The sequence below is a fragment of the Bombus terrestris genome, chromosome 12, assembly GCF_910591885.1.
Source record: "Bombus terrestris chromosome 12, iyBomTerr1.2, whole genome shotgun sequence".
Lineage (NCBI taxonomy): Eukaryota > Metazoa > Arthropoda > Insecta > Hymenoptera > Apidae > Bombus > Bombus terrestris.
In genome coordinates, this window is record NC_063280.1 from 7,995,681 (window position 1) to 8,015,081 (window position 19,401).

General features: G+C 30.6%; 3 protein-coding genes across 9 annotated transcripts; all 3 read left to right on the forward strand.

Annotated features, from left to right (window-relative positions):
• Positions 1-85: 85 nt before the first annotated feature.
• LOC100650215 (carboxy-terminal domain RNA polymerase II polypeptide A small phosphatase 1) lies at positions 86-8,306 on the forward strand. Of its 5 annotated transcripts, none has more exons than XR_001099228.3 (5): positions 86-1,467; positions 2,198-2,631; positions 2,717-2,902; positions 2,975-3,281; positions 6,774-8,306. XR_001099228.3 is itself a non-coding variant. In XM_012315071.3 (5 exons), exons 2-5 carry the CDS (start codon positions 1,909-1,911, stop codon positions 3,164-3,166), a joined length of 882 nt encoding a protein of 293 aa, XP_012170461.1. In that variant the 5' UTR covers positions 86-1,467; positions 1,532-1,908; the 3' UTR covers positions 3,167-4,642. The 5 variants fall into 5 exon arrangements, 4 of the variants coding, with proteins under 4 accessions (XP_012170461.1, XP_048266744.1, XP_012170460.1 ...); XM_012315071.3 differs by lacking the exon at positions 6,774-8,306 and adding an exon at positions 1,532-1,978 and having other exon boundaries at positions 2,975-4,642; XM_048410787.1 differs by lacking the exon at positions 6,774-8,306 and having other exon boundaries at positions 86-1,308; positions 1,370-1,467; positions 2,975-4,642.
• Positions 8,307-9,031: 725 nt separating this feature from the next.
• Positions 9,032-13,518, forward strand: LOC100650093 (KICSTOR complex protein kaptin). Of its 3 annotated transcripts, none has more exons than XM_012315066.3 (8): positions 9,032-10,488; positions 11,024-11,251; positions 11,329-11,594; positions 11,706-11,872; positions 11,947-12,119; positions 12,209-12,287; positions 12,349-12,640; positions 12,726-13,518. In XM_012315066.3, the coding sequence occupies exons 2-8, from the start codon at positions 11,047-11,049 to the stop codon at positions 12,795-12,797; spliced, it is 1,254 nt and encodes a 417-aa protein (XP_012170456.1). In that variant the 5' UTR covers positions 9,032-10,488; positions 11,024-11,046; the 3' UTR covers positions 12,798-13,518. The 3 variants fall into 3 exon arrangements, with proteins under 3 accessions (XP_012170456.1, XP_003399837.1, XP_012170455.1); XM_003399789.4 differs by having other exon boundaries at positions 9,032-10,460; XM_012315065.2 differs by lacking the exon at positions 9,032-10,488 and having other exon boundaries at positions 10,495-11,251.
• Positions 13,443-19,310, forward strand: LOC100649894 (tetratricopeptide repeat protein 7B). Its single transcript, XM_012315064.3, has 15 exons — positions 13,443-13,580; positions 14,170-14,321; positions 14,432-14,600; positions 15,029-15,091; positions 15,918-16,100; positions 16,387-16,516; positions 16,659-16,795; positions 16,880-17,118; positions 17,201-17,389; positions 17,462-17,640; positions 17,708-18,147; positions 18,236-18,474; positions 18,580-18,684; positions 18,765-18,856; positions 18,957-19,310. The coding sequence occupies exons 1-15, from the start codon at positions 13,457-13,459 to the stop codon at positions 19,087-19,089; spliced, it is 2,574 nt and encodes an 857-aa protein (XP_012170454.1). The 5' UTR covers positions 13,443-13,456; the 3' UTR covers positions 19,090-19,310.
• The last annotated feature ends 91 nt before the right edge of the window (positions 19,311-19,401 follow it).

Here is a 19,401-nt window from a genome sequence, read left to right on the forward strand (position 1 = left end):
ATTCAGTCATAACGTCTAAATATAATGAAACTCAAGGTAAATGAAGTGAATTTCTCATTTAACAAAATTTAATTTCTAGTAGGCTATAGTTCCACTGGAAATCTATCCATCTGATATGAATCATTACTAACAAAATCAGTTGATGGCCACAAAAGGAATACAGCGAAACCGTGCACCTTGCTTTGCTTTTATGGCAGTAATTTTTGAGTTCAAACGGTGCGCAACGGTCGTACATATAATTCGATTGAAGGTCGCGAGAAGGCGCGACAATCGCGTGAAGTACAAGAGCCAGCAAAACATTAACATCAAAAACCTCTGTAGCGCAGGTTCGCAACGTTGTTTCCGTTGAACGGACGAAATTGTAGCTACAGTGAGTGTTTGTTGTGTGAGAAATCTACATTGTTTAATGTTGTGTGTGTTAAGTGTATAACATGATTGTTACGAAATATTAATGAATCCTTATTGTTACCAACTCAAATAATAAACAAATACATGAACTAATTATATCAAACAATAATATCGAAAACCATCGTGGAAAGATTGATATATGTGAGGTGCGTCGAAGGACATCATCATCGAATAGAAAAACGCATTAAAGGAGCAGAACGCATACGACAAATGTCGAATCGTAATGAACTGCGCAACGACATAGGTGTGGCGCGTAAAAGAGAGAGCGTACATGCACGTATACGTAGACATACGTGCAATACGAGCCCCCTTGGAATGAATGTAACCAAGAATTGGATTAACTTTCCCCAGTTACATTTACGTTTAAGAAACCGATCGATTCTTTCAATGCAGTATCAACTATAATAATCCGATCCTACCAAGTTAATCGTCTCTGCACTGTACCGCCGAGTTACATTGGTATTTAAGATCAAGATAAATCCTGTGCTGATCTCGGTGAAGTAAATATCACTGTTGGTATTGAAAACACACCGTGTGGGTGCGTGTGCGTGAGCGTACTCGTGCCCGTGCCTGCGCCTATGCGTCTCCGTTCGCCAAGTTGTGGTGATCTTCGTAGAGGTGGCGGCGGCGGTGGTGGAGACAGTGAAGGTGGTGGCGGCGGCGGCGGCGGCGACGACGGTAGCAGCGGCAGCAGCGGTGGCGACAGTGAAGGAGACGGTGGAGGTGGTGGTGGTGGCGGCGGCGGCGGCGGCGGCGGCGGCGGTGGTGGCCGCGACAACGTTTGGAGGGAGAGATTTCGTACGTCGTGACTGAGTGAGTGAGTGAGTTGGTGCGTGTGCGTGCTACCGCGCGTATACGCTCTCTCTCATTCTTGGGATCGTTCGCGTGTGTGTTGTGTATGTATGTGTATATATATATATATATATTGTCGCGCGCGCGCATTAACGGAATTCACGATCAGCACGCAGGGACTCTCAACAAATGTTTAAATGGACGCATCGTCCATTATCACCCAAGTGTCGCGGGATGACGAGCTAGGCCAATTTAATAATGGGAAAGGTAGGTGTTTGCTGTGAATATAGGCTTGCCGCCTTACATTTTTTTTTTTACGTTTTTCTTCCAGATGCTGGATGGAATCTGCACCTGTTACGGGACTGCACCTCGCTCCTCACCTTACCTCACCTAACTTCTCACCTCTCACCCCTCTACTCCTCCCTTCCACTGCTATTCGCCTATACTTCACTTCCGACGTCTCTTTTCCTCTCGCCCTCGTTTTTGCCTGGCCTCGCCTCGTTTTGCCTCGCCTCGCCTCTTCACAAATCGTGTCTCCTATCCTTCTCCCCCTCTTTTTCTTTCACCTAAGTTTCGCGTGTAACTTATTGCATCGTGTCGTACCCATACCTTGCCGCCGTTTTAATTCACTTAATCCGATTCGTTTACTCGATGCTCAAATATTGCTTGGACGAAGCCAAACAATGTTTAAATTAAGATAAAATAAAAATGTTCCTCTCCCATTTCTTAAAACTGTCAAAATACATGCTTATAGAAATATTCTACTACCCTAAAAATGGTAATTTCTAGTAATTCATCCCTTTGTACATTAAGCAGAAAATAACGTTCCATCAATTATAAGAGTAAATTTTGCATTTTATTTTCCATATACTTTTGCATAAATATATCTCTATTTTGGCACAAATTTTAACAATTTTGATCACTTTTTAATGTATATATCATATACATATTTGCATATGTGTATTTACAAGATGATATTTATTTTTTCCAAATGTAGCTCAGTTACCACAAGAGAATGAAGTGAACAACACCGGTTCAGCCAGTGGCAAAAAGCCAAGAGGGCGTGGGCTTCTGCGATCTCTACTTTGTTGCCTCGGTAGAGGACGTGGAAGTAGTTCTAAAAGTTCAAAAACAAGCTCGTTACAAGGCGATGGACATGGTTCTCCATCCCTAAGGACTGGATCCCCAAGGTTCCTTCTCCCACCTGTCAGACATCAGGATATGCACAAGAAGTGCATGGTGATTGATTTGGATGAAACACTAGTGCATAGTTCTTTCAAACCAATCAACAATGCCGATTTTGTTGTTCCTGTAGAGATTGATGGGACAGTGCATCAAGTGTATGTTTTAAAGAGGCCTTATGTGGATGAATTCTTACAGAGAATGGGTGAACTATACGAGTGTGTATTGTTCACAGCAAGTTTGGCTAAGGTATATTATGCAAACAGTTGTTTATTATAACCATGGGCTTCATATTTAGGTTTGTTTGAACATTCGATATTTCTGATATTTACAGTATGCTGATCCAGTCGCAGATCTGCTTGACAGATGGGGAGTGTTTAGAGCAAGACTGTTTAGAGAATCTTGTGTTTATCACAGAGGAAATTATGTTAAAGATTTAAATAAACTAGGGCGGGATTTACAGCAAATTATTATTGTTGATAATAGCCCCGCCAGTTACATTTTCCATCCAGATAATGCAGTAAGTTTTACCAATGAAAAATATACAAAAAAGAAGAAAATAATTAAAGAAATAAAATAAATTCATTTTTAGGTACCAGTGGCATCATGGTTTGATGATATGACAGATTCAGAACTATTAGATCTAATTCCATTTTTCGAGAAGCTCAGTAATGTGGAAAATATTTATACAGTCTTGTGCAATAGTAATCATCCTTATAATCAAGTACCTCCAGCTGTACAGAATAGTCCAAGCCCAGGGTCAGGTTCACTTGGTGCTTCCTAGCCCTACCTAAATTCTGGCCAAGTAGCCAGTATTATCATCGCTCAATGCACTCTGAGGAGAACTTTGATTGGAATATTCCACATTGCTTGTTTGTTATGTAGCAATGGACAACCAGGTATGACCCACTAAGTGTTGGGTGTATAATGTAAGCATACCTATCAAAGAGTCATCCAAAAGGAGGTGAAAATTCTAAACCCTCCTGTATTCATTTTGACACAACATGAATCACAACTGCTTTATCATTGGCTTCAGTTCTTTTTCCTAAGAAATAATAATATGATATAACTGCTCACAGTATATCAGGTACAATGAACTGATCGTATTTATCTAATTATTAAGGTATTTGATGAAAGATTAAAAAGTAGCTCAATTGGTCATAAACAAATAACTCTTCCAATCACATTGACATGGAATAGATTTCGAATACAACTTATTGGTTCCATAATGAATTAATGCGTGTTTCCGTGTTTGATGTACTTGAGAAAAGGAGCAAATGATAACAATGAATGTAAAAAGTGAATATGCATTTGAAATCGAATAAGTACATGTACGTGATTTAAATTCATGCAGAGTATATAAAAAATTATTTGCACGAGAGAATAAATCAAAGTGTAGTATTAAGTAACACTGAGAGAAAAAAAAATAGATTACTTAAGAGTCTTTTGATGGGCCGTTATAATTTTTCCCTCTGTATATTCCGATTATTTACCGTAGTTTTGCATTGCTTTTAACCATGTTATGTGTGAAACTTCAATGAGCATTTCTTATACAATCATAAATATTGTGCAAAGAAATAATTTTTATACAAATTTTATGAGGCTGATAATTCCAAATAGTTACGAAAAATGAAATTAAATCATGAAATTTTCTTACTCTTTATAATTAGAATTTGTTAGAATTCATTAAAAATTTGTGTGTTTGATTTTGCTTGATCAAACATATATTTTATAAATGAGGTTGAGATATAAATCGGAAATTTGGGGATATGATGCAAATATAAAAAAATTATGTTTTAATAATTAGATTGAGTGAAAAGTACAGAGAAAGAAAGAATATATGTTGTTTTTATTATTTTCATGCTATTTTAACTTCATTCCAAAGAATAATTAAAAAAAGACAATGCAATGGGAATTGTATAAGATAAAAAATCAATATATATTTGGAACATTAGGTCAATGCATATCATTCTTTCCCTCCAGGCAGTTATATAAATAATGGAACATTATGTTAATCATTACAATATCATTAACAAATTAAAATCATTTAGATGTAGTCCATAAAGGATGAATAAGCAAACAAATGTATATTTACACATGTAAATATATTTACTAACAGATAGTTGTCAATTTTGTACGCTTAATTCGTGCATAAGAAATGTATAGCTAGCATTATACTTTCATATCCAATCAAACTGTCGTTACTTATACTTTTTTATTTTATTCGTATCGTTGCTAATATATTTGTCAGTATAAATGATGCAGTAAATCAAATTTTATTGTACTGCCGTCATTAACTTAATTTCAAATATCAGATTACTAAGGATACTACACGTCGGTCGCATTATTGAATTTTTAGAAAAAAAATTTTACAGAGGAGAACAGGCAGTCAACTAGATACAGTTTTATAATACCTGTTAAAGAATTTTCTAATCATACATGTTACTCACGTCTTAACGCTCATCCTATTCAATATCGATGTATTTTCATCCTCTATTTTACATAACATAACACAAACATTTGGGAATTAACTTATTGTCCTTCTTCGGAAATTTTAATGTTTTTAAAATTTAAAAATAAAGAAGATACAACATTAATAAATAGAAACAAAATGTTTAATCCATCTTTTATTAAAACGAATTAAAGAAAAAGAAATTTAAAATAAATTTAAAATAGGAAATTTAATGTAAAGAAATTTTATAAATTTTAGAATAAATCGTTATTATTTTTAAATAATCATTCAATAAAGTTTAACAATATTATATATAGTTTGGAGGTAGTTTTCTTTAATTTTAGTCTATATATTATTATTATCTGATATTACGTCGCTATTTATCATTGAAAAAAAGTAAGCCATCAGTGTTGTAGGTTTTTATTTCATAAAAAAGGGGCTAGGGTATACAGAGATAAGAATATTATACAACAATAAGTTATATATATTGCATAATATTAAATGGCTTCCAACTATATATTTTATCAGTTTTTTGTTTTATATGACAGTGTTTTAAACGGATCAGTATCGTTCACAACTAGATCTTACTTTTAACCCAACTGGTATAACAGTGCATAATGTACTAAAAATTCGAATAAGCAAGAACTAAGAAATCGATTTTCATAGCTATAATATTTTTATGTAAAAATCATATTAATACTATTTAATCCAAAATACGCGAACTTACTTCTCAGCATTGTATATAAATGTTGAATGTTTATATCTAAACCTTAACTTGTTAGCCGTATTTTTATGTTCATTATTACTCGTATTTAAGAAGTAACAGCATGCTATGGAACATTTGTACTTATTGTTAGTAAACGTACCTCGCCTTCTATGTTTGACTACACTCGAAACTCTTAGAATATTTGATTTAACTGTTTTCAAAGTATAGAATTATGCAATAACCATATATCTTTACTTCAATCTTGTTTTATATGTGTATGTTTTTCGCAAACTCGACGAATTCATTAAAAGAAAAAGAAATCGAAAGTTATACAAAACGTTCATTAGCTCTTAAAATTTCTCGAAAACACAATCGACTTGAGAGATTACATAAGTAACAATATTTACCATACACTTTTACAAAAGTATGTCAATAAGTGTGATTGTTTCCGCTCGTACAGTGCCCATCGAAATGACTCTACTAATTACAGTGCACCTTTTCGGGAAGTGCATATAAAAAACACGGAGAATATGCCACCCACACAAGGAAATTTTATATGTATATTCCAAATTGAACACAACGTCTTTTATAATGTTCTCATGTACTGTCTGAAAGCAGTCATAAATTTAAGATACGATCTACAAGCGATTACAATGCGACATATACAGTCATGTGGCAAAATCCTAAGAAACAGAAAATATTTCTAAATTCTACGATCTTCTCTTTTTTATTATTATTATTTATTATTATTATTTCGTTCTCTTTTAATATCAGGAATCTTTCATCTCTAAAGATTTTTATCATAATCAAATTCAAGTACGGAAAATATCATCGTAATGTAAAGCTTCATCGGTTTGATGGAAGATCGGGAGGATGTGTGAAGAAGCAAAATTAATGTTGCATCCGACGAAGACCACGTTCCTTATCGGATCTAACATTAAACACACGAAATATCATACATCAAACATCCTTAAGCATCCATCATGTCGTGCTTCCGTGATTAATTAATATTAACAATCTAGTATATTGCTTTTATGGAATGCAAACCCGTTGGATGCTCTAGACGAGTATCCATAGTATTTCATAACATAATAAGTGCGTATCTTTTGTCGTGTTTCGTTTTTCCAAGCATTTTGTTTTGTTTTCTTTTTTAATTATTATTATTATTATTATTATGACTATTATTATAATTATTAATATTATTATTATTATGGAGTTGTAACATGATTGTAGAGACGCTATAAAATAACATTGAGGATGATGGCTTTCGTCTGCTACCAGTTGAGCGACAGAGAGAGAGAAAGAGGGAGAGAAAGAATACAGTACACTTAGATTTATTATAAAAGCAAAAAAAATTGCGCCGAGAAAACTGTTAGCGCGAGAAAGGTGTAGCGAAAACGATCGTGATACGTAATTAGATATATATATATATATATATATAAATATTTAGGTAGACCAATTAATTTTTAATGCGCGATACTTTCGTACAGCGACGCAACGGTGTCTCCGAATTCGTAGCTCTTTGCCGCTGTAATCTGACATATATACATATATATATATATACACATATATATGTGCATATATATATATATATACATACATATATACATATATATATGCATACATATATATATATGTGTGTAACGCATACATACATGAAAGTACAAGAGCTGTTGCTCTTATTCACAAACAGAGAGCGTACAAGTGATATATTTTTGATTAAATTCAATTGTACAATATCATTCGCTCGTATGATTGCGTTTACGATACCGTTAAATACTGAGCTATATCTTGAATTTGTTAAGAGCCCACTATTATATGTACCGGTGATTTTATTAAAATTAATTATAAATTTATCTACGCCTCTACATGTGTAATGTTCGTTGCTATGAAGTGTAGGTCTACTTAGCGATCTATGATAAAAACGATGAAATTTTAAAAGAAAAAATGAGGGGAAAAGATAAGTAGAACGAATTCTGTGTCGTTACTTTTATTGGCGCGTTTGTCATTGCATTAATTTCGAATGATTATTGTTATCGGCTAGATTCGCTCCGAAATAAAGCGACTATTTGGTAACGATATATCGTGTTGCAATACAGCAATAACGAACCGCTAACATTTTTCTCAGTGCCGAAAAAACATCGTTACTTCGCAGCAGCTTTGCTGTAGTACGAAAGAAGCAAATATAATAAGAGGATATAATTTTGAAAGAGAGGAAAAAGAGAACGCGTGTGTGCATGTGTGTGTATGCGCGCACGCGCGCGCGTCTGTGTGTGTGTAACATGGAGAGTATAATTTAAAAAAGGAATTTTTTAAATGAAATAAAAATAATGGAAAGAGAAATAACGGAAATGGTAAAAACCGTTCGCCGGGCGACGGGCGCAAAGTCGAAACTGAAATTTTTTATATGTAATCAGTTTAAATGAATGTGAATGGCGAAGAGGCGAAATAAAGGAAAAAGCTCGAGACTCCAGTCGTGTTGCCCTGTTACATCCTGAACGATTACTAAATTATTGTATCATTACTATACATACATTGTACAAAAAAGTGAAACAATTCGTCACAAATGGAATGAAATTACATACTATGCTAGGGTTCATAATATCTTGTCGGTAAAATGTGTGAATGTGTCCGCGTGAGATAAAAAAGAAAATGAAAAAAGATACTAAAAACAGAATGAGAGATGCGAGTATGCATGTGTAAAAAAAAAAACAAACGTAATTAACGATATTGCCTTGATTTGTAAATAAAATTTAATTACTTCCACTAATGAAATCTTCTCTGCGAATACCGAACGGGCCGCGATCAGTCCACGCGGGCTCACCCTCTTCGATTTCGTATGTTTTTTACTAAAAAACCATAATTGATTTTTTAACAGCGAGTATATTTTGTACAGTAACGGAACATCAAATATATATATAAATACACACACACACACATATATATATATACATTATATATATATATATATATGTATTTTTTAAAAAACGTGGAGGTGAGCCCTGTGCATCGTACCAGAAAAATCAGCTAGATTATGTAAATCTCCCATCCCTCCGACATGTCCAGTTTGCTCTGTGATTCTGTGTTTAATAAAAAAAAGCAAAAAAAAAATATATATATTATGTATATGTATATATGTATATGTACATATACGCGTTTGATAAACGAGTCAAGTAGTTTCTGCATGATCCCCGTATAAAAGTGTCCCCCATTTACTGATTGTTGTACATTATATACGTACTTCAGAATAATTTTTACATTCACATATTCATTTGTAATATTAAACGTTGTTAGATTCTTGGAAGGAAAATTGTATTATGGTTTTCAGTCTTATAAAGAGGTATGGTAAATTTTCATCGTTGGTTTTAATTATATCGTTAATATGATGGCAGAATTAGGTCCACAAAAAAATTATACTATTTAGCAAACTTGTCATAACACAAGGTAGAGCGACATTTAATAATTTTTGCTGTATATTATGATATTTCGTAGTTTAATATTATAAAAAGAATTTCATTACATAAAATTAGGTTGAACGAAAGAATGTTAGAACAGGACTGTTCGAAATACTATTCTTTACGTTTGCGTATGTACCATATGCACCGCTATGTTGGTTTAAATGACACCACAGTATTTAGGTCAACCTGCTCGATCATACACGATTAATTTCGATATTGAATTTTCGCGAATGGCAATTACCTTACTATAAAGGTAAATGTCATGACTGACGTATAATATGTTATTAGTTTCTGGTAAACCACCTGTCAGTGGTTAGAGCATATACCGTACATGGTACTATACATGATAATATGTAGGTAGTGTTAAAACGATTAACATTCTGTCAAGAAAGGACCCTAAATTATAGGTAACTTGACTGATACTAAATTAAACAAAATCAAGGGATATCTATAATATTTTGTAAAAGTAATTTAAATTGTATTTGGTGTGTGTGTGTGTGTTTTTTCTTTAGATAAAACAGGTAGACTTGCACTCTGACAAATGTATAGTTTTTATGCTTTTATATTAGATTATTTGGAAAATTTTCAACCAAATCAGATAATTGAAGTATCTAAAATCAAATCTATATTCATTTTGAGTTGTTAACTATATTTTCATTAGAATAGAATTTTTATTTAGTGTATTTATTTAAAATCGTAGCAACTGTTCGCAAATATTTGAAAAGCGATTATTTTTTTACAAAATAATGACATTGAGATACATTTAATAAATATATCCTAAGGTTAATTACTAAATTTTGTATAATTTTATTTATGTATTAGAAAAAATAATTTCATCGTAAATAAGATCATTGACTAAATACAAGGTAGATCTGACATCTGACATTATGTACATATATAGAACTCCGTGTCTCACGTTCTGAAATACCGACCTCGACAAAATTAGAATTTCTTACGCCCCCTGCGATTTGTTTCAGCGAATATAGAAATTATAACCATTGACTTAATCTATGATGTGAATCACATCTATTCTGTACACCACAGATAAGTAGATGTATGTATTTATATTTACTGTTGCAATTCGGCACAATGCACGCGCGAGGCACCTTTATCATACATTTTTTTCGCAATTACGGTTACGATCATATATATGCTTTTGTTTTCTCTCTACTCTCTACTCATTTCTCCTGTCTATTCGAATCAGATTCAATTCGAATGTGTAGCAAGTGGATGACCTAGCGGTAGCTTTTGTCGTCCGTCTCAAAGCGGCGTAGTGGTCGCTAAACGCGCATGTGTGTGAGAGATTTTGTGGTGCGCTTTGTGATTAATACACATCAAAACAACATCAAATGATGACATCTCCCACCACCAAAAATGGAACGAGTTGCCGGATCTGTGTATACTAGCGCTAGTACCTCATCTATGACTATACGAACGATAATGTGATAAAGGTGCCCTAAAGGTAAAGAAACTTGCAACATAAAAATGCAGTGAGTGTTAGGTCTATCATGTATCTCGTTTGTACTATAATTTCAATATAAAAAATAATTATACAATATAGAAAATAATATTTAACATTCTCAACTTCTAATGATTTAAACATATGCAACAAAATTATATTTGACAAAAGTAGAGAAATATAGTACATATTAAATGAACATGTACATATATGTATACAAATAAAATGTATCTTTATGTTTATATTTAATTTATTGTTAATGCAAGATGATATTTGCTATTCATTAACAAACAAAAACTTGATCTCTAACGCGAAAATTATACAAATCTGTGACTTAATCTTGTATCAAAAATGAGTTTTACATTCTTAACCTTAAATTTAAACTTGAGGCTATTAGAAGAAAAATAGGACATTAAATATAAAGAAATGAATTATGGTTCAGAATAAAATTTAATCAAAGAAGAACATTTTTAATGATTTTATATAAATATTTAATTTCATTTATTTGCTTTTATAAATATGATACAATCCAAGCTAAATGACAATCGAATTATTGTGTTTATTAGTAATTTCTTTCTGTGAAGACAACATGAATAATTTAACAGACGCACATTGGTTTCCCTTAACATCACAGGGAAATATTTATTCAATGACCAAATTGTGTTCTGTCAATGGTTCCAATAAGGTATTAGTGGCTTCTTTGAAAAGAAAAATATATTCTTGTGAATACCATTTGATGCCAAATCTACATTTAAGACCACTGGTTAAAGAACTACTTTTTACATATATTCCCAGTTTGTAACCTTAAATATTAACACTTTATCCAAAAACAATAGTTTTCTATATCTGATTAAATGTTCCTATTTATTAGGTGGTGCAGAAATCATATCTATTGATGCTTATAATAAGTCTGATAGCGGTGATGGATTTGTGATAGGAATAACTATTTTGAAAGCAAGTACAGATACATCTGTAGAAAGATATCTAAATATATATACAGAAGGTGCCATAGATGGCGAAGGAGATGAAGGAAGTTCCATTGAAGCTATAGCACAAAATTGTCTTATGGTGGAATTAGCATATACACCGTACCATTTATATCATACTATATTACCCCAACAAAATGTCCCTAATGAGGTAATTTTTTATATTAGTAATGATCTTTTAATTATACTTAAAAAAATGAAATTTAAGCAAATGATATTTTATGAATTTATAGCAGAGTTATAACTTTTCCTAAGATTTTAGGTTGTTTGGTTACTCTCTGGCAGTGATTATAAAATACATATGATCAGAGAAGACAAATTAAACCACAGTTACAGTGAATCACCTATTGAAAAGTACTTTCCTGAATTGCATGATATCCAAGGAATTGCAATATGGATTAATATTTACTATTATGATAATTACAATTGGTATGATATATGTGAATTGAATCTTTATGCATTACATTATAATAACTAATAATACTCAGCTTTAATTTGTTTAGGAGACTGACAGTAATCGGTTGTGAGTGTGGATTGGTCAATGTAGCTATAACTAATGTTTTAGAATTAAAAGTTTGCAGAAGTTGGAAATTAAGATATGACAGACCTGTTTCCAGTGTATCCATTTTTTCACTTCAAAATAATATTGAGAAACCTTCTTTTCTTAGCTCTAATAGTAAAATTCATTACACATATTAATATCTGTATATCCTAAAAAAGCTTGATTGGAAATCAAAACTAATGTATATTTTCAATTTGTTGTAGACTTGAAATCTTTCCTAAATGATCAAGAAACAAAACTAAATGTTCTTGTTGTGAATACAAGTAATGCAGTTGTCTTTATGTAAGTTAATTTTGTTTTATATATGTATAAGAAAAAATAATTCCATATTTTTTATAACTAGGGATGTTCTAAATAATGGGATGGATGAAGACATAACATTAAATGGTAGTGAAACATCTGATTGCATTTTATGTTCTTGTATTGCTGACATAAATATGGATGGGCAGAATGAGATACTCTTAGGAACCTATGGTCAAGAAGTTCTTATTTTTTGTTTCATAAATGACTCATGGGAATTGATCATAAGAAAATTATTTGATGCTCCTGTACATTCGATATGTTATATGGATATCACCAATGATGGAATGAAAGAACTTATTGTCCTTACACAACGCGGAGTGCATATATTACAGGTTATAATTTGTATTTAATTAATCAATTATAATATTAATAGATGACAAAAGTTTCAGAAATTTAAAGTAGACATATAAATTGCAGCATAATATTATGGATGTCAAAGATAAATGGAAAAAGCGATATAAAAAATTTCTTGAAGAAAATAGAATATAGCTTAATCTTCAAATTGCCATATAGAAAGACTTGAATTGAGGTTTAGTCTTCAGGGATTGAGAAGAGAGTACAAGAAATTACAAAATATAAATACACACGTTTGATATTATTGATATTATGTATATACATATGTGTATACACACACATATGGATACATATAATATCAAAAAGAATAAAAGGAAATTTATTTTTATTATTACTATAATTGTAAAGTTGAATAATTTTAATAAATATAGTCAAAGAATAAAATATTGTTGTTTATTTTTAAATTAAGAAAGATTATTTACTTTTCAAATATAGCAAATCTATATCAGTAGATAACTAAATTATAAATTTTGCAGATTTTATTTTAAAAATGAAGTGATATTTTCATATAAACTAGTCAACTCACGTATTAACAGTCAAACGAATGCGCAATTTCACTGGTTCTTAAACCGACGTGTTTCACGATGCATCGTATCTAGACTTCGCAGAATCAATGACATAACAGACAGTTCAAAATAGTGTGGCACGTGCTTGAAGTAGAAATTGTCATACGTGTATCTTTTATGTTGTGCCCACGCTTCTAACACTGATGATCGATATATTACATTACGTCTTGTTGAATATTACGAAAGAATTTAACAGCGTATTTCATTCTTTTTCCTACGTAAATTAGAATGACTAGTAAAAAAGGACACACCCTCCGAATTGAATCAGAAATCGATAAAAACCGCGAGGACGGAAATTGGAAAAAGGTTATAGAATTGGCGGAACACCTGAAAGTACAGTACCCTAGTAATGGTAAATGTTTCTTTTTCTCGTAATGTTTTAAATAATCAGATTTATATGTTTAAAAATTTTTTTTTATAAAAGATTTGATAAAATTTTATAGCAATTAACTGTCACGTCACGAGTTTCGTAACCTGTTTATGTAAAAAGAAGTTGTTAAGTCATTTCACGAATTATAAGGATTACATGTATATCAGTCAAACATAACTGTAGTAAAATATCATTTGATATAAATCTTCTTAATTCAACGCTTTTTTAAATTTAAATTTATCTGTTTGTTAATAAGTATATCTGATTTTAGCAAATACTGATAATTGTCAATAAGAATATTTTTTATGTCTTCTTAAAAGTTTATTTTTGACTTCGAAAAGATAATATATCTTTCTTATGAATTTTGTATTATTAAAATCTTAAATAAGAAAATTGTATGCAATTTTATTTAAGTTAATGTATTAAAAAATGAACATTTATATCTATATTTAATAAACATGTCATATTTCTGAATATTTTAATACTGTTAAGAAAATTTAATTTCATACTAAAATATATAAGATAAAAGCATATATCCAGAACTATGTATTCATGATGCTTTTGATTTTAGAATGTTTAGCAAATTTTTTATGTGGGGAAGGAAGATTAGAAAGCTTTTTAGAACAAACTCCACCTATAGATGCCAACATTGGAAAAGCTAGAAATGGACTACAAGAAACTAGAAAATACTTGATCCTTGCAGCAAATGAAAAAGATAAACAAGTAATTACAATCATAATTAATAGTTTTTAATTGAATAAAAGATAAAAATTTATGAATCTGATAATTTTAACTTTGTATGAATAATTAATAAATAATATTTTTAATTATAGGCTTTGGTTGTATTGGATGCACATTTACTACTTGGTAAATTGCATTATGCAATGGGGATGTATGAAGAAGCTCTGAAACATTATCAACAAGCTGAATTACACACACTTACAGAAAAACCATTACCTTGTAGAAGCCTACGTATTATTGCAGAATCATATGCAATTAAAGGTTTGCATCAGATATTATTTACATCATTTAGTACGTTGCTAGTATGTACTAGTGCATTATTATTTCTAATACCACACATAATAGCTTGCCAGTTGAATAAAGGAATGATTTATATCTATCATAGTTTGGTGTCTTATATATTTCACTTAACAAATTTCTTTTTTAATAATTCTGTACTTTAGAACATTAAATATATGCTGAATTTGACAGTATTGCACTTAATGTAATTATTCTAACAAAATTTAAAGAACTGCATATTTTTTTCTTATTTGTAATCTCTACTAAGTATAAATCATCTTGTACATCAGCCTGAAGGTAATACCTAATCAAAATTTAGTTACACAAGCAATGAGTTTTGAAAATATTTGCTGTATTTTGAATATCACAACTAATGTACAACTTAGAAAAAGAAAGACTGTTTACTTTAGACACAGAGAAACATTTATCCTGCCGAAGACTGCGCATTATTGCTGAGTCATATGCAATTAAAGGTTTGTATTTTGCTTCTTTTTATTTCTTTTATTTGCCATGTGTAAGTGTATTCCATTTTTTTTATTTTTCTTTGACTATCCATTAAAGTGTTATTGTATGCTTTATCATTATACAAAACATCTTTATTAATATAATAGTCTAAATCAAAAATATTTTCATTAACTTTTAAAGGTTTGAAATATATGTTGCCTTGTCAATATCATTTTCATGCTTAATTTTATTACTTTCAATAATCCAAAAAAGGGAAGATGTTCTATTCATGGTAACTATGTTTCCTTACTTCTGTTTAAATTAATGTTTACTTGCATCTTATCAATATTGACAACTGCTGCATGATAAATGCATACTGTTTGAAAAACATTCATTTTTTCTATCTATCTGTTAGACATCCTCTTATAATATATATTTCAATTAGTAGTCATTTTATAACATATAAAAAGACTCTTTGCATGTTTTATCGATAATAACTATTACACTTCAGTTGAAACAAAAAATTAATAGTTTATACCTACTGTGCTGATGTCTTATTATGCAAAATGAAAATAAAGCTAATATACTTTCTGTAGATAATTCGATTGTTATGATTGTATATCATAAACTTTATCAATGCATATAAATAACTGTAAGTGTATTGCATAAAATATTATGAAATAAATCTGCTTAAAACAGTGCTTCTTTTTGCTGCTTCTCTTATTTTCTGTGAATATAATATTTGTGTATTTAAAAATATGTACCTTAATATTAAAAATTATATTATTGTTTTATTATATTCATACCAATCCTTATACAATAGATCCTTTTAATAGATGTTTTTATTTATAACAGGTCTTTGTTTGGAAAAGTTACCACCAAATTCTAAATCAAAATACAAAATAGCAGAATGGCAAGAACAAATCATCAAATGTTATGAAATTACTGGGGACCTGACATTGGTGTATTTACAAGAACAAGAAAAACTTGCAATGCAACATCAAAATGGCACGTCTACCGTAAATAGTAACAATGCAGGTGATGATTCTTTTCAGCACATTCTTTTCCATCAGATAATGCTAATTGATGCTTACTGTTCCATAATTAATGAATGTATGAATAATATCTTGATTGGTAGTCGGGATATTCACTGAATGAAAAAACAGTAGTAGCAAGCATTAAAATAAATTTATTTTATAAGAATATTGCATTAACTATGTTTATTTACATTTTTTCAGGTGATATTATAGGGTTGTTGGTGGAATGTGACAAAACTTGAAATTTGGGTTTTGTAGTTAATACCTTAATATCATTTGATCAACAGGTACATATTCCTCTCAGTCTTCGTATTGTTCTACAAAACATATCGGGCCAATTTTGGAAACTGCACTACAAAGGGCACCCATATTGTACATTCAAACTGGTAATATTCAAGGTGCAATAAACCGTTACAGGTAATTAACTGTTTCTATTAATAAAAAATGCAAGGAAGGAAATGATAGCAAGAAGATGACAGCAATAGCAAATACAATTTAGAAAAAATATTTTGACAATTAAATAAACAATCTTTATTTATGAAATTCAATAACTTATAAGGGAAATTTTATCTGCTGTGGAGTCTACAACTACTCAAAGTCTTAGAGTTACTTTAACAAGACAATTGGCAGAAGTATTAGTTCGAGGAATTAGCGGTGCGGAATATAAAGCTCCAGAAGCACCAAGTGATTCAACAGGTAATATTATTAATAAAACGATTGTTATTATGATAAAATTTGAGATGAAAATAAAATATTAAATCATTATTGTACTTTTCTCAGATTCTCCTTGGAAGCCAAAGAAATATTTAGGTCCTAATATGTTTGTGCCAAGAAATGAGTATGAAGAAACAATTCTGTTATTATTAATAAGCGAAGCTATGGCAGTTAGAGATGCTGTCCTTAGTCAATCTCCAGAATTTAAAGATGCAAGAATACATGCTTTTGAAAATGCCACTGCAGTATATGATCTCCTCACAGTAGTCGTTGTGAGATGGAGTCAAGTAGATTTGCTATATGAGGTAATTAGAATAAAATAAAAGAAAAGTAAAGACTCAACATTCATTTTGAATGAAAGTTTAATTCAATTTTATATCTTAATAGTCATTTGAAAGAGCAATGAAATTTTCTCACGAGGAAGCCCATGTATGGACTCAGTGTGCATTATGTTTAATTAGTATGGGGAGATATATGCATGCATATAGGGTTTTGAAAGTAGTAGCAAGATTATCACCACAGAAGGTAATGCCTTGTCTTTTAGCTGCAAGGTTGTGCTATGAACAATTAAATATGGTAAGGATTATGTTTTCCTATAAAATAAACTACATAAAATAATATACTAAAAGCATATTCGAATAAAAATAGATAAAAGAAGGTATTGAATGGAGTCAAAAAGCACTTCAAAGAGAAACATCAAATTCTCAAGGAATGCAATCAAGATGTCATCTCTATATTGGTATTGGTCATAGTATTCTTGCTACAAACACTATAGTAAAAATGGATAAAACTTACCATACCAAAACAGCTTTAGAATGTTTTCAAAAGTATGTACAGTTAAATATAAAATAAAGGATAAGTTACGTATTATAGTATTATACATTTATTTAATAGGGCGCAACAGTGTGATCCAAACGATCATTTAGCTGAATACTATTTAGCACATGAATATGCAATTAACAGACAAATTAACGACGCAATGGTTCATGTAAAAATTGCATTAAATCTTCGGGCAGAACACATTCCATCCCTGCATTTATTGATATTACTGCTGTCGGCACATAAGCAATATTCTGAAGCATTGCATCTAATAAACAGTGTGTTAGAAGAATATCCAGATAATTTAAATTTTCTTTATGTAAAAGCACATCTCGAATTACAAAGTATCGGTGGTGAACAAGCATTATTCACCATAAGACATATGCTTTTACTTTGGAAAAATTTGTATGAAGATCAAACTAATGCTAATTGTAATGAACAGCACAGTGAGAAACGCAGTGAAACAAGAAGTGTTTTTCAACTGTATGCTTCTGAAATGTCTGATAAAGACTCTAGTATGTATTTAGTATCTTTTTTCTAATTTGTAATTTTTAAGATTAAATTGTTTTATATAAAAATTTCAAATAGCAAATTTTTAAATAGGTTCTGTACACGCACAATCATTGGCTGCTTCAAGAGTAGAACAAGCCTTATCTGAAGTTGCATCATCACTTAGTTCTTTTACCCCAAAGCCTGGACCACAAAGAGCATGGCTATTACAATTACAAGTTTGGTTATTACTTACCGAAGTATACTTAGTTTTAGATCAGCCAAATGGTGCTGTTCTTTCCTTACAAGAAGCCACGAATATTTTCCCATTAAGTCACCATATTATGTATACAGTAAGTTATATTATCAAACAAAAAACTAAAGATGAATAGTTTGCTTTCTATTTTGCATAACTTCATTATCATGATACAATGTATTGAAGCTACTTTTCATTCCAGCGGGGTCTTCTTCATGAATATAAATTGGAATATATGGAAGCAAAGCAATGTTATCAGAATGCAGTTTCAATTAATCCATCACATATCAAAAGTTTACAACATTTGGTAATGTTGTAATTTATAAAATAATAGTTATTACTGTATGAAATAGTATACAATTGTTTAACGATTATTTCCATTATTAGGGATTAATTTATCACTATTTGGGAAGTCAAAGGTTAGCTGAAAAAACTTTACGGGATGCTGCAAAAATTGACCCAAATTCTCATCAAACATGGTATAAAAATATTGATTTATTTCCATTTATATTTGAAAATGCAATGGTGTAACTTTTAAATAATTATACTTTTAGCCGAATTAAATCTTTTTATTTGTAGGTATAATTTGGGAAAAGTGTTGGAATCCTTAGGTGAAGTAGAAGCAGCGAGTGATTGTATGGCAACAGCATTGGAAGTGGAAACCACAAATCCAATATTACCAATTCTCTCGATTCCAGTTACATTTGAATGATTTAAAATTTTAATTCTTTAATTATAATTAAGGACAAATCACAATTTATTGTGCAACATTGGCATTTGTTTGCTCTTGTGGCAATAGTACCTGCTTATCTCTAAACTGTTGCATTATTGTACAAATAAATGAATTCTTTAAAAAGTATTAGAATTATGCAAATAATTTATCAATAATCAATGTAAAAATCTCTAATAAATAAATAGTTGTAAGATAAAAAATTATTATTCTTTTAGATTTTTTGTAATATTTAATTTTAAACATTTTCTACGAATAAATTTTTTATATTTTATAGATATATTTATATTAGAT

Excerpts from the sequence above, each read along its gene's own strand:
- LOC100650215 (XM_012315071.3), top strand. The coding sequence starts at position 1,909 with ATGTTCCTCTCCCATTTCTTAAAACTGTCAAAATACATGCTTATAGAA. Across the intron at positions 2,632-2,716 it reads TCACAGCAAGTTTGGCTAAG|TATGCTGATCCAGTCGCAGA; the intron begins GTATATTATGCA and ends TGATATTTACAG. Across the intron at positions 2,903-2,974 it reads TTTTCCATCCAGATAATGCA|GTACCAGTGGCATCATGGTT; the intron begins GTAAGTTTTACC and ends ATTCATTTTTAG.
- LOC100650093 (XM_012315065.2), top strand. The coding sequence starts at position 10,996 with ATGACAATCGAATTATTGTGTTTATTAGTAATTTCTTTCTGTGAAGAC. Across the intron at positions 12,120-12,208 it reads TTCTTTTCTTAGCTCTAATA|ACTTGAAATCTTTCCTAAAT; the intron begins GTAAAATTCATT and ends AATTTGTTGTAG. Across the intron at positions 12,288-12,348 it reads AGTAATGCAGTTGTCTTTAT|GGATGTTCTAAATAATGGGA; the intron begins GTAAGTTAATTT and ends TTTTATAACTAG.
- LOC100649894 (XM_012315064.3), top strand. The coding sequence starts at position 13,457 with ATGACTAGTAAAAAAGGACACACCCTCCGAATTGAATCAGAAATCGAT. Across the intron at positions 14,322-14,431 it reads CAAATGAAAAAGATAAACAA|GCTTTGGTTGTATTGGATGC; the intron begins GTAATTACAATC and ends TTTTAATTATAG. Across the intron at positions 18,857-18,956 it reads CCAAATTCTCATCAAACATG|GTATAATTTGGGAAAAGTGT; the intron begins GTATAAAAATAT and ends TTTTATTTGTAG.